The sequence below is a fragment of the Anomaloglossus baeobatrachus genome, chromosome 5 (genome assembly GCF_048569485.1).
Source record: "Anomaloglossus baeobatrachus isolate aAnoBae1 chromosome 5, aAnoBae1.hap1, whole genome shotgun sequence".
Lineage (NCBI taxonomy): Eukaryota > Metazoa > Chordata > Amphibia > Anura > Aromobatidae > Anomaloglossus > Anomaloglossus baeobatrachus.
This window is the reverse complement of record NC_134357.1, coordinates 58,312,778-58,327,437: the sequence shown is the minus strand read 5'-3', so window position 1 is coordinate 58,327,437 and position 14,660 is coordinate 58,312,778. Positions and strand designations below refer to the sequence as shown.

The window sequence follows — 14,660 nt, the reverse complement described above, 5'->3', positions numbered from 1 at the left end:
TCCATCCGGTTTGCGTTTAGTTGGACCATCATTTATTTTTCAACAGTACAATGACCCCAAACACACCTCCAGGCTGTGTAAGGGCTCTTTGACTAAGAAGGAGAGTGATGGGGTGCTATGCCAGATGACCTGGTCTCCACAGTCACCAGACCTGAACCCAATCGAGATGGTTTGGGGTGAGCTGGACCGCAGAGTGAAGGCAAAAGGGCCAACAAGTGCTAAGCATCTCTGGGAACTCCTTCAAGACTGTTGGAAAACCATTTCTGGTGACTACCTCTTGAAGCTCATCAAGAGAATGCCAAGAGTGTGCAAAGCAGTAATGAAAGCAAAAGGTGGCTACTTTGAAGAACCTAGAATATAAGACATATTTACAGTTGTTTCACACTTTTTTAAGTATTTCATTCCATGTGTTTTAATGTCTTCAATGTGAATCTACAATTTTTAGAGTCATGAAAATAAAGAAAACTCTTTGAATGAGGTGTGTCCAAACTTTTGGTCTGTACTGTATATTATGTGTATATTATGATGCAATGTGTAAGGTAAATAGGGATTGACTCCTTGTGCTGTGTCAGCCAGGAGCATTATAGAGAAGGACTAATAGGTAAGATAGAGTATTGATATGATAGAACTGGATAGGATGCTTATTGTAGGGAAACAAATGTTCTGGAGTGGATGATGGGAGTAGTAGATTAGTGTTAGGACAGGTACAGATAGTTCAGTGGTAGATAGTGTGCTCATAGAGTGTTAGCATTAGGATGTGCAGGATGTTAGCAGCTGGATATCGGTACATTGGTGAGCGGGGAGACGGAGCACAGTGGGTGGAGGAAAGGTTGTAATTACAGACAGAGCAAGAAAAGCAGTTCAGTTCAGTGAAGATGGCCAAGTGATCTGCACAGGAGGTCCTGGGATCACGAGCTCTGTTCCAGAGTTTGCCCAGGCCTTCAGGAGGAACCCTCCATTGTTTCCTATGGGCACTGTTCTGTTGCTGTGTCTCTCAGTAAATCACACTCAGTGGAGATCTTCAGGCTATTTATTAGGTGGTATTGTCAGCCATTGCATCTCTCTCTGCTGCCGGCACTCTGTCTGCAGTACCAGCGAGTTCCCACTTGCTTGTAAACACATACAAGAAGAGAGACCCCTAGAGGCCCCTGGGGGACATACAGCATATACATATTGCTACATCCTTTTTCTTTAACAAGAAGAACAATCAAACTTAATAAACACAAGTTAATCTGACCAAGTAAAAGAGAATTACAATATATACAGTTAGATATAATCCTTGAGGTGCGCAGGCTTTCTGACCATTCTGCCCGCCCTAGTAACATAAGAAGAGTCAATGTCCACCTCTGGTAGTTGTTCTGATTCTGGTAATGTGCCTTCTGATATTGCCTGTCTCTGGTTAACAGTCTCACCCTGATGGTCAGCAGTCACTGTTGGTACTTGGCTTGGATTTGCTGCCTCGTTATCTTGGGTATCAGGATATTGTTCAAAAGGCCATGAATCATCTTGTTCTTGTGTTTTCCTCACATATCTCCTATTTCTAACATCTTTCTCTGCTGCCTGCAGTGCACTCTGTCTACAGTACCAGCGAGTTCCCACTTGCTTGTAAACACATACAAGAAGAGAGACCCCTAGAGGCCCCTAGGGCTACAGGCACGACTGCAAGAGACGAGGACCATAGAAGTCAGACTGGGTTGCTGGAGGAATATTGCCCAGAGCAAGTGCTGGACAGGTCAGTCCATTGAGCAATGGCAGCAGAATGGTAGCACAGGAGAAAGGGTATGTGCGCACGCTGCGTTCTGACTTGTCAAAACGCTGCAGTTTGTCAACTCTAAACACTGTTTGACAAAAAAAAAAAAAAATGCATCCAAAACGCATGCATTTTGGCTGCATTTTTGACAGTGTGTTCCCACTCGGCTCTGCTACATCCCCATAGAGAATGGCTGGCTGCGAGACAGAGCCGCGCAATCAGAATGAACTCGGATGAACTTCATCTGACTTCATTGTCATCACGCGGCTCTGTGTGCCACGTCCTGATTTTCGGTCACCAATGAAGGACTCACCGGTGACCGCAAATCCCCTGAGTGACTGAAGTGAGCCGCCCGATTAGCGGTGCGTCACTCAGGTTACCCGCAGCCAGCTGGAGTCCTCCACCCAAGACAGCAATACACCTGAGTGAGGGCACAGCTGATCGCGCACTTCAGACACTTGGGCGACTTGCTGTCACAGTTGGAGGATCCAGCGGTGGCCGCTGGTAACCTGAGTAATGTCATCGCTCATAGCGCGACTCACTTCAGTTGCTGCATGAATCTCACAGAAGAGAAAAAAAAAAAAAGCCAGCACTAAATGTGCACTTCAGCACTAAAAATTTCAAACTGTACCTATTATAAAAATTGAGATTTTTGGCAAAAAAAAAAAATTGCAATTTCTTGAGCTACCCCGCCACGTCACAGCAAATTTCATTTGGGGCAGTCCTACACTAAAATATTTTTATAAAATGTGTCATACGGCCTCACATATGAATAGTAGAACTGCTGAATCTCAGAGTGGTCGTGGTCTGTGGCCGCTCGCTGTCAGCTTCCGATGTAGCAGAGCTGAAAACGTCGTGGGACCTCGTATGGATTACGTCGTACCTGGAGGTTGGTTTTTTTTATTTATTTCACTGCACAATATATAAACCCTGCCCACCGGCAGCTGTGATTAATTGCAGTGAGACAGCTGTTACTCAGCATGGGGGCGCGACTGCATGCAACCAATCATAGGGGGAAAACCTTAGCAGGCAGTTGCTGCTGTACCTGTGCTGGTTATAAAAAAAAAAAAAAATTAGGGGGGGACCTCACATCATTTTTTTTTTTTTAAATTATTCATTCTGCTAAAAAGCTGTACAAGCTCTCTGTCGGTCTGTCTATATAGCATTTATTAATCTAGCATTTTTCTGGCTTTGCATATCTCTAATACATACAAAAATAATTTCAGCATCATGCGTTTCCTCCTGCTACCGGTCACACACCCATGTGTCGCATAGATAGCGCACAGATGACCATATGGATGTCCAAACAGAATGTGTCAAGTAGGTCTAACATGGAGTCAGACTGTTCCCTGCAACTGGCTCTGACCTTTTTGGACACAACTACTCACAAAGCTTTAAAAAAAAAAAAAAAAAAAAAAAAAACCCACTAGGATTTTGTGATATGTACTAAAGGCAGTACCATACTTGTACTAAGATGCTGATTGTAAGCATACCTGTTGTAGAAAGATCCAAATGCTTGATTGATGAAATATCTTTAAATCAAAAGTTGCGGAAATGTACTGCACTTTGATTGACGTGTGCTGAGTACTCTGGATCATGCCCAATGCACATCCATCCTCCGCCGGCCACCATGAACAGTGAGGTATGCGGTGTTGCTGCGCATTCATTAGCATGTTAGTACGCCCACAGGGACGTGCTACCATGCCGTGGGCAGACTAGCTATGAGGAGAAACGCCCTCAGGACTAGTCCCTACGCTCATTAGCATAAGATAAAAGATCTTTAAAAATACTTCAAAAGTTCTCTTTATCTATGCTAGTGTATATAGGGACTGAGGCAGGGATTAGCAATATGCACCCAGAACTGCTCGTGGTGTTGGGTGCATATTGCACCTGACAGGTTCCCTTTAACATTCTCCACTCTGCTATCTCTGACTAAAAGGTACCCTCACACTTCGCGACGCTCCAGCGATCTGACCTGGCAGGGATCGCTGGAGCGTCGCTACATGGTTGTTTGACAGCTCACTAACAGGCAGATCTCCACAGCGTTCAGAGATCAGCCACCTGTGTAACAACGCTGTGCTTCGTAACCATGGCACACATCGGGTTACTAAAGCAAAGCGCTTTGCTTGTAGTTACCCGATGTGTACCTTGGCTACGTGTGCAGGGAGCCGGCTTCTAGAAGCTGCGGACACTGGTAACCAAGGTAAATATCGGGGAACCAAACAGTGCTTTGCTTGGTTACCCGATGTGTACCTTGGTTACCAGCGTCCGCAGAAGCCGCCTCCCTGCACATTCAGATCGGTGCTCTCTCGCTGTCACACACAGCGATGTGTGCTTCACAGCGGGAGAGCAACAACAACAACAACAACAACAAAAAAAAGAAAGAAAAAAAAAAAAAAAGTCCAGGATATTCCGCAACGACCTCACAGCAGGGGCCAGGTCGTTGCTGGATGTCACACACAGACATCGCTAGCAAGATCGCTGTTGCGTCACAAAAACTGATTCAGCAGCAATGTCGCTAGCGATGTCGCTTAGTGAGACGTGGTCTTAATACATTTACAGCACATAACACTTTTCATTGTAGTAGGGGGCCTGACTACCTCCTACAGTTCCCCCCCATGCACCACGTAAAAATGCCCCACACCCCTGCAAAGCCTGCCCCCTCCTCTTGATTTAGTCAAAAGGTCCTGGTACGGGAGGAAACTCCCATTTCAGTTTAAAAAGAGGTTCGGCAGCACTAAACGTGTGTATTAGTAAATATATAAGAATTTAAAATATATATATATATATATATATATATATATATATATATATATATATATATATATATAAAAAAAAAATTATATATTAGTTTTTCTAGAAGGTAAATAAGCCTTTTTCCCCAATAAACCATTGCAATAACTAATTACAAAAGGAATGAAATTGTACAAAACTTCCAATTAGTTCTCTAAAGTACTTGCAGTTCTGACAGTCTGCACTAATACTGTAGTTAGTGCAGTTAGATTGTCCTGAATAAATAGCTTGATAAGTTAATATTCATATAACATTTTTTCCTGTTGTAGTAAAGAGGTCAGCAACACTTCATGAAGCAGGGGAAAAACACACACACACACACACACACACACACACACACACACACAAATAGTTGACCAATTACTTTATTATATCTTAAGGCTATGTGTCCACGCTGCGGAAAATGCACAGATTTTGCCGCGGATTTCTCGAGGAAAAGCCGCGGATTTCCCGAAAATCTGCAGCACAGCTACTCCCCAGCCACTTCTATGGCATTTGGGAAATGCTGTGTCCACGCCTGCGGATTTTTCCGAATCTGCAACATGTCAATTATTGTTGCGGATTTTCTTCCGGATTTTGGCTATAAAATTGGGCACACATCGCTCCGTGTGACACCCCGGGAACGATGAACACAGCTTGCCTGCATCCTGCCGGCAATGCTGAAGGAAGGTGGGCGGGATGTTTACGTTCCGCTCATCTCCGCACCTCGCTTCTATTGGCCGGCCGCTGTGTGAAGTCGCTGTGACGGCCGAACGTCCTCCCCCTTCAGAAAGTGGATGTTCGCCACCCACAGCGAGGTCGTTTGGAAGGCAAGTACGTGTGATGGGGGTTACAACATTGTGTGACACGGGCAACAAATTGCCCGTGCCGCACAAACGATGGGGGCGGGTGCAATCGCAAATGCGATCGCACGAGAAATTGTAAGGTGTAAAGCAGCTTTTAGACAAGGAGATTGTGTACAGATTTGACTGAGTGGGGCACGGGACACTAACTTGTTCCTTCAGGCCCATGTCCAACCGCTGGCAGTTATTGTAGACAGTAACACCTGAGTTCACTTAGCAACCAGAATCACTTTTATAAGTCACATTGTTATGTCAGACATTGCCTCACAGTGTGCGGTACTGCTCCTTGCCCTGTCCCAGCTATCTTGGCTCTCATCGTCAATCTCCAGGGGTTGTTCCTCCCCCCAACTCTGATCACCTTTCTCTGCTTCTGGGCACTGACTGCTCTAGCTGGATGACGCTAAGCCCACCAGGGTGAGCCGTAGGCACCCACACTTTTGTGGGTTACGAGAAGAGGGAGGAAGGACCCAGCACCAATTCCAATGTAATAAAATCCAAAAACTTTATTCGGTCATTTAAAAACTATATTACTGCATTTTGCGGTTATCTCAGAGTTCTGACTAGCCCTAGCACTGAGACCACGTCTGTTCACACTTGAACCTTATTCTCTAATGGTCCCCTCTCGAGCCTTCCCTCTTGTTCTCTTTCCTGCCATCTGCCACTCCTCCCTCTACCCTATCTTATATTGAATATAAAGTCGACTCGCTTTTGATGCAAAACAGACTGTTAAATGCTATAAAATGTATATGACACTTGGAACACGTACACGGCGAGATGCAGCAGCCGCCGCCCACCCCCGCGGTTATACATAAAGGTGATGAGATCAACTGAGTGGAAAGTACACAAGCTATATAGACATAACCAGGGGAGTGTGAAGCAATGAGTAGGACTTTCTTGATTTTATAAAAAACATTCTATATTACATACCAGGTCAACCCCTAGAACTTTCTGATTGTGGGGGGTGAGGGGAGGGGGGGGTGTTTGCTGGATTCTGTATATCATGGAAGATTGTCCTTAGGTTGTCTATTGAACACACAATGACATATCAATACTTGGAAAGTTTTATTGCTGAGGTAGGAAACAATTTGATTTACTATATTGAAAGGCACTACATATTCAGATTGCACGTCTATCGGTGACTTTAGTCAAGGCCGTAATCACCCCGCATCTATGTTTGTCCTCAAAATAGAGTTTAGCAAAGCCAACAAGAACTTCTGGTTCAGTGAAGGTCTCTTTCACAGCTGGGTCCTGCAGCATCCGCTCGTACCAGGCGTTAACGAGTGGGGTCTTCTCCAAGAACCTGGAGGGAGGGAATATTAAAAAAAAAAAAAAAAAAAAAAAAAAAAGTGTGACCAAGTTTATAATGTACACCCTACTCTAGCATATTTTATATACTCTGATACAGTCCAGCATTACCCCCATATCTACAACCTCATCATTAGGAGTAAACCTATTTAAAATAGGTTTTTCAGGCTTAGAATATTGTCATCAATATCAGATCAGTGGGGGCCTGGACACCCGACATCCACACCGATCAGCCATTACTCGCTCTGGGTGGTAGTCCGATATAAAAACAGAATGAGGCTGTAGTGTTCAGCTGTTATTGTGGGCGATCATGGAATTTGCGAATCTAAATTACATTCTCTTTGATACTAGCTGAAGTACGAGGACACCCACTACCCTCAACATTATGAAGCCTGCTTTTCCATCTGTTAACAGACCATATCCAGAGCAAATTACAGGTGATTGGTGGAAGCGCTGGGGGTCTGACCCCTCTGATAAAATATTAAGGACTTCCCTAGAATGGTCAAATATCTTACACCCCATTAATTTTGCATTGTAAGGATATATCAGTGCTGTTTTAAGTTCTAAACGGCAGCCAACAGTTGTGAATGCTGCTCAGGAGAACAATGAGTATCTTATACAACACATTAAAGCTTTTCATAGAGTCTATCCTTTTGTAAAATGTGGTTCATTAAATATAGACTCCAATACTGGCATATTCTTCTAGTAATGAAAAGCTAAGGTCCAACTCACGCACCAACTCTAAGATGCAAGGCTAATGGATCCAACAGACAAAGGAAACATCCACCACCAGATGTTAAACTGATGACTGGGCTTATTAGATTGATAAACCTAATCCGGAGCTGGCAACAAACGAGAGACTATTTGACTTTTTCCAGCATGTAGCACCAGTTACATGGATGATTTATTTGAGACTTGCTTATTTAAGGTCACTTGTACACAATTGGAAGAGGGAAGGGGTAGTAACAGGGTGTCATCCTAGAAGGCCTAGAATATGATTCATAGTCTTGCACCTGGTGGGGGAAATTGTGCATCTTTGTTCATCTCTGCAATGCCCATCTTTCGAGACTGGGCTACTGGAACCTTCATACCTTGGCATTACATATAGAAAATGTTTAAAGGGGTGGACGTTGATCACCTCTCCTAAACTAGGAGGCTGATACCAGGAGAAATGGTAGAGTGCGCCACATGCTTAGAAGATTGGTGACATGGAAAGGCGGGGGGGGGGGGGGGGGGGGGGGAAAGATCTGTTGCTGCGGCTGGGTCCTGGTGCCCATGAATAGATTATAGAAGCATCGTGAGCTGGATACATGCACTATTGTCAGGATATCCGTTGTCTGGAGGAGCATAAGGACTATGGTTGCTGTAAGATAATGTAGTGTACGGAAGGGGAGGGGGGAGAATTGCTGCATCTTTAACCTGCCTCATTGATTAATACAACCTCAGATCTTCACAAGAACAGCTGTACATCTTATGCATTCTAGATCATAGATGGAACCCCCTCCCCCCCAGTCATAAGTACTACAAAGTGTCACCTACAATACGAAATGTGTCAGATTACATACCGGTAATACTCTGTCTACACTGTGTTTATGGACAGCTAAGCACAGTTTTAAACATTTGGTGTTTGATATTTCCTTTTGCCCATTATCCTAAGAGCATCTACTAATACCACAGGATTCTATTCGCAGTGATAGTAGGTTCCTTAGAGATGCTAAGTAAAGCCTAATCAACCTTCCTCCAAATATGAGCGATGGTGTCCTCACCAACAGAAAACAGACTCCTGAAAATGACATTAGCTTGGTTGCTTATATAGCGCCAATACATTTTACAAGACTTCCTGTTATATCTTGAGAAATGACAAATGACAAATTCCTTATATTATGGATGGTTAGTGTGAGAAAAATGCAGTAGATTAGGGATAACAAAAAAAAAAAAAAAAAAAAAAAAAAAAAAAAAAAAAAAAAAAATATAATAATATAACCCCATATATAGTGTATTACTTACTCCAGAGCATCAAATAAAGTGAACCGTTCAAACCAAGGCCAGATCATGTAATCGATCATAGACACGGATTCCCCACCAAAGTAAGGGCTGTTCCTCTTGGTCAGGGCCTGTAAATCGAGCATTCCACATAAGTAACAAGAATCTAAAAATTACACTAGTCACCATATTTGTGACAGATCCAAGATAAGAGTATGCAGTAGCGTAACTAGAGTCTGATGGGACCCCGATGCAAAATTTGGACTTGGACCTAGGCGCCCCCTAACAATCTGTCACGCCTCCCCTTTCTAATCTAGCATCTAACCCACTGCTGCTCTTGCCCGACCACTAGATGGTGGCGGCTGCTACACAGTCCCAGCTCTGCTACATCAGAGAGAAGGACTTCAGTAGCAGCAGTCGTCATGTTATCAGTTACATTAATAGTATTCTTGGCACTTAAAGCACAATAAAATCTGCAGACATTATTTACTTGTTTTTATTTGGTGCATTCCAGCAGCAAAAATTGCATTAATGTGTGCAGCAATTAAGACTATTTTTGTTTATTTCAATTCAGATTTCAGGCAGGCTCCAACTTTGCACCAGGGCCTATCAGACTCTAGTTATGCCACTAACTGGAACCTGTACAAAACAGGCAGCATGAACTGCAGCCCAGTGTACAACCCCACCCCCACCACTGAACATACACTTAGGCGGGCTTTGCACACTGCGACATCGCAGCCCGATGCTGCGATGCCGAGTGCGATAGTGCCCGCCCCCGTCGCAGCAGCGATATGTGGTGATAGCTGGCGTAGCGAAAATTATCGCTACGCCAGCTTCACACACACACTCACCTGCCGTGCGACGTCCCTGTGGCCGGCGGCCCGCCTCCTTGTTAAGGGGGCGGGTCGTGCGGCGTCACTGTGACGTCACACGGCAGGCGGCCAATCGGAGCGGAGGGGCGGAGATGAGCAGGATGTAAACATCCTGCCCATCTCTTTCCTTCCGCATATCCTACGGAAGCCGCAGTGAGGCCGGTAGGAGATGTTCCTCGCTCCTGCGGCTTCACACACAGCGATGTGTGCTGCCGCAGGAGCGAGGAACAACATCGGACCGTCGCGTCAGCGTAATCATGGGATTACGCCGAGGCTGCACCGATGATACGATAACGACGCTTTTGCGCTCGTTAATCGTATCATCTAGGCTTTACACACTGCGATGTCGCATGCGATGCCGGAAGTGCGTCATTTTCAATTTGACCCCACCGACATCGCACCTGCGATGTCGCAGTGTGCAAAGCCCGCCTTAGCTTTGGCAGAAAGCTGCCAATCAGTGATAGGAGCAAATTTACATGGCAGCAGGTTTCCTACTAAATCTGCAAATAAAACTACAGTAAATGACAGCACTAGATTAGGGTCTCTATACATTATTGTGCAAAACACTGGTGAGCATAATTTTCTTTGCTTCCCCTCTAGTTACATAAATTGTTAGAATGATTCAAAGCCAAAACAAGTCAAAAACTTTCTAGATCATATTTTAAAAAAAAAAAAAAAAAACTTCCTACCTCTTCGAGTTTTTGATATTTCTCAAAAAACTGCGCCTTTACTTCAGTTGCATCTGTATTTTCCTTTTTGGCATGCATAACCTTGTACAGAGCGGCGGTAACCTGAAGAAGTCAAGCACACAAAACCACATTACTAGTCTCATTTCCTAAAACACAAGTGTACAAAAATATTACTGGAAAAAATAAGTAGTTTATTAGAATAAAGTGAACTTTACTCTCCCTCCAACTCTATGAATGACCAAATAGTGACCCTCGTTAGTACAGTTTTGTGAGGCAGCAATAAAGATGAAAGGGGGTGTAAGGCTCTGCTGCCCTCGCAAGACACGGCTTCTGAAAGAAGGCTCAGACGCCAAGGAGACTCACAGGAGTGCACAGGTGGTAGTCTATGACACTTACTGGTTTCATCAAGCAGCTGTCCATCACCCCGCTGTCGGTCCCCATTGTAGACACTATAGTAACCCACTCTGCACCAGTGATCACATGGCAACCAAATTTGTTCTGGTTACTCTTCACACCGTTATGACAAACATGGCCTCACTCTTCACGGTTCTGATTCTACTGTTTCTGGGGTATTCTCCTCGACCTAACCCCCACGATCTTACACCTTTGTGAACTTCTGGGCCTCCGACAGCTCTCTAGTCACACAACTAAGCATGCCGGCAGAGACCAAGTGACCCGTGCAATGAGCGGTGACATTAAGGTTAGCCGCGGCCGTATCTAAAGTGAGTGATGTCACTGCTTATCGCGCAGCTCACTCAGTCTCTGCCTGAACCTTACAGCATGCAGTCATGTTCTATGGCCACTCTGAATTCAGATTAGCAGCACTTGAATCATCGTGGAACCTCGTGTGGATTACGTCGGACCTGGGTGGTTTATTTTCTATATTATTTCAAAGAAAGGAGTTTAGGTGTTTGTTTATTTCTTTTCACTTACAGATTAGTGATTTAAAAAGGAAGGGGGAAGGGGGAGGGGGGGTTACAGATGCCTCCTATTTCTAATCTAGGGTTTAGTGACAGCCTGGAGTTGAGATTAACCTCCTATTACCCCAATTGCCATTACACTTGGGCAATCAGGAATAATATTATATATATATATATTATATATATATATATATATATATATATATATTACTAGAAGGTGGCCAGATTCTACGCATCGTGTATTTTAGAATTTACGTATTGTGTAGTTAATGTATGATTTTTGTTATAGATGTTGTTGTGTGTAGTCACCAAGTGTTTGTGTAGGGCACTGTACATGTTCTGGGTGTTGTCTGGGTGTGGCGGGGGGGGGGTGAGAGCGGTGTTGTTTGTGTGTTGCGTTGTGTGTTGCGCGGTTTGTGTGGGGTGTGTGTTTTGGTGGGAGGTATGTTTTGTGCAATGTGTGTATGTGTGTGTGGGGGGGGGTGCACCCCCCCCCCCCCCATCGTGCTCCATCCCCCATGCTGCGCACCCCCCCCATCGTGCTCCATCCCCCATGCTGCGCACACCCCCCATCGTGCTCCATCCCGCATGCTGCGCACACCCCCCATCGTGCTCCATCCCCCATGCTGCGCACACCCCCCCCATCGTGCTCCATCCCCCATGCTGCGCACCCCCCCCCCATCGTGCTCCATCCCCCATGCTGCGCACACCCCCCCCCCCCCCATCGTGCTCCATCCCCCATGCTGCGCACACCCCCCATCGTGCTCCATCCCCCATGCTGTGCACCCCCCATCGTGCTCCATCCCCCACCGTGCTCCATCCCCCACCGTGCTCCATCCCCCACCGTGCTCCATCCCCCCCCCCCCCATGCTGCGCACTCCCCATCGTGCTCCATCCCCCCCCCCCCCCCCATGCTGCGCACCCCCCATCGTGCTCCACAGTCACACCAGACAGTATTCATGCACACATCTGATCGCATACACTCACACCCCACTTCTGCCTGTGTCCTCCGGTGGGCGGTCCCAGCAGCTGTGCTGCACGCCGTGCTCCTCTGCCTTCTACCGACACGCACACATCCTATCGCATACACACACAACATCCGGAGATACCACATGCTTCTGGCCATGTGATCCTCCGGCAGGTCCTGAAAGGTCACTGCACGCACAGGATCGCCGCCGAGAAGCAAGCGATATCACGGGATGTGTGTGCGTGTGCGTGTGTGTTCCGCCGCTGCAGGACCTTGATGCGCTCACCTGGGAGCCGGTGTACGCTGGTAACCATGCTACACAATATTACATGGTTACCAGCGTACCCCGCCCCCCGCTCGCACGGGAGCCCACACCAGCGTACGCCGGCAACCCCAGCATTGCGAGGGTATGTGTCGGCTGGGTTGGCGGCGTACGCTGATGTGGGCTCCCGGGGGTACAGCACTCACCTGGGAGTCGGGGCTCCGTGTCGTTTCAGGGAATGCGTGCAGGGGGCGGGGCCAGAGCGAGCGTGCAATGCGTGAGGGGGGCGGGGCGTAGCCGAGTTACTAATGCGTGCAGGGGGCCGGGGCGAGAGGCCAATCTGTGCGGGGGAAGGGGGGCAGAGCCGAGGCGAACGGCCAATCCGCTGTTTGTCACCGTAAGGACACAATTTTGGAGACAGACAGAGACATACATACATACTCCTATTTTGATACACAGCCAAGAGGATTTATTTGTGCTGGGTATCATAATAAGTGGGGACCCTAAGCCAAGTTTTTATTTATCTAACTGTACAATAGGCCCACAGACCGGGTCTGTGAGAGAAGTGTTAGACAGGCTGTCACTCAGTGTGGGGGGGCGCATCTGACTGCAACCAGACACTGGTGGGCAGGGGAAAAAGTGAATATGCATAAGCCTAATGAGCAGCCACTGGAGTGTACATCTGCATCGGTGACTAAGTATTAAGCCGTTGCTCCTAACCCTTTTCAAAGCATCCAGCCAGATACCAGAGTCGACGGGGGATTGATTTGCGAGACTTCACATCACTAGAACAGAAAAACGCAGAAAGAACATGCTACAGAGCAAATCTGAATTCTAAGACTTTGCTGGGAAGTCAAAAGTGAGAAGTTTCTGACAACAAAACTGCACAAAAAAAAAAAAAAAAAAAAAAAAAAAAAAAAAAAAAAAAGTTGCATGCACATGTAGCCTCAGTGTCTTCCCTCAAAATCTTATGACCACATTAACCCTCTTTGCACTGTGGAGGTGGCTGGGGTGCGGATCATCGATTGAGAGCTACCTAGAGGCAAAAGCACCCCCACAACTACTGCTCCGTGCCACCAACCCTCCCCCCCCTTACTGTCACAAAAGTGAAAACCACGTAATCCAAGTTCTCAGTAGGTTTTGCAGCACATCCATGATTCTTGAAATTTTTCATCTGATTCCCATTTTTCAGAGCATCAAATGAGAACCAAAAGGAGTCATGGCTGCAGAGTAAAGCGAGTACCCAACTATTCATACTTGCTATACTCATAACGAGTACTGTCTAATACTCGCGTATTCGTTCTGAATAGCATGTGCAATGCAAGTCAATGAGAAATACTCGCAACGTAACGAGTAACCCAAATACCACACTATTTGCTACTCGCACGAATAGTGTGGCACTTGGGTTACACTTTACATTGCGAGTATTCCCCATTGACTTGCATTGCACACACTATGTGGAATGAATACGTGAGTATTTGACAGTACTCCATATGAGTACGAATAATTAGGTAGTCGCTCAGCTCTACTGAAGAGCCATTTTTCAGAGATTAAGAGAACCCTTTAGTACAATGAAAGTTTTTGGGAGAAGTCAATCCCCCTCCTCTCTAATCACTGGTGAACAGTAAAGTAAGTTTTACTTTTCTAGCACAAAATAATAAAGTTCCTACCACAGAGAACTTTTCTAGGAGAATCTTCTGTTGGGCTTTCTCATAGGGATCGGCCGGGGTCAGCTTATTCTTAGGAAAGACTTCATCCAGGTAATCACAAACTATCGGAGATTCATAGATGATTTTACCATCGGACGTTTCAATAGATGGCACCAATCCCAGAGGACTTTTCTCGAAAAACCAATCCGGCTTGTTCTTTAGGTTAATGTTGACAATTTCGTGTCTGAATAGATAAGGAAAACCGGTCAGTTCAGGTGAAAGGTGTTTAGGTGCGACAGTCACTTTGTTGTTGACACGGGAGGGAGAGAATACCAAGAACCTAGAGAGGCAACTTAACACTAGAAGTCCCAGAAATTTCGAGCTCCCCCCTGAAATCACGAAAGAGGGTCAAATGACCCTTAGTCCAAACTGAATAGAACTAACTAGAAACTAAATGGCTAAACTCAATGGAAAACAATAACCTTCTGTGGTGCGACAGTAATGTCCTTAATTACAGAACAAAAGACGGTGATTATAGGATGTTAGCTAAAATCCTTCAGGTCATTCGACCCGTCTCTGGGTTCCAAAAGGTAGAAATGTTAAATGACCCCTCTCTGGGACTTCTAGT

At 45.8% G+C, this 14,660-nt stretch overlaps 1 protein-coding gene across 2 annotated transcripts in view; it reads right to left on the bottom strand.

The window, feature by feature from the left end:
• LOC142310819 (glutathione S-transferase omega-1-like) overlaps positions 1-14,660 on the bottom strand; it is a 55,761-nt gene that overhangs the window by 37,535 nt on the left and 3,566 nt on the right. Inside the window, exons 3-6 of one of the 2 annotated variants that reach the window (XM_075348540.1) lie at positions 14,054-14,276; positions 10,235-10,336; positions 8,698-8,804; positions 6,435-6,685 (exon numbers count right to left, since the gene is read on the bottom strand). The exons of the other annotated variant lie outside the window; for it this stretch is intronic. Of the exons in view, the coding sequence (XP_075204655.1) occupies positions 6,502-6,685; positions 8,698-8,804; positions 10,235-10,336; positions 14,054-14,276 (616 nt within the window). The 3' untranslated portion in view covers positions 6,435-6,501. Of the gene's footprint in view, positions 1-6,434; positions 6,686-8,697; positions 8,805-10,234; positions 10,337-14,053; positions 14,277-14,660 lie in introns of those variants that run through there. 2 annotated transcript variants of the gene reach the window in all.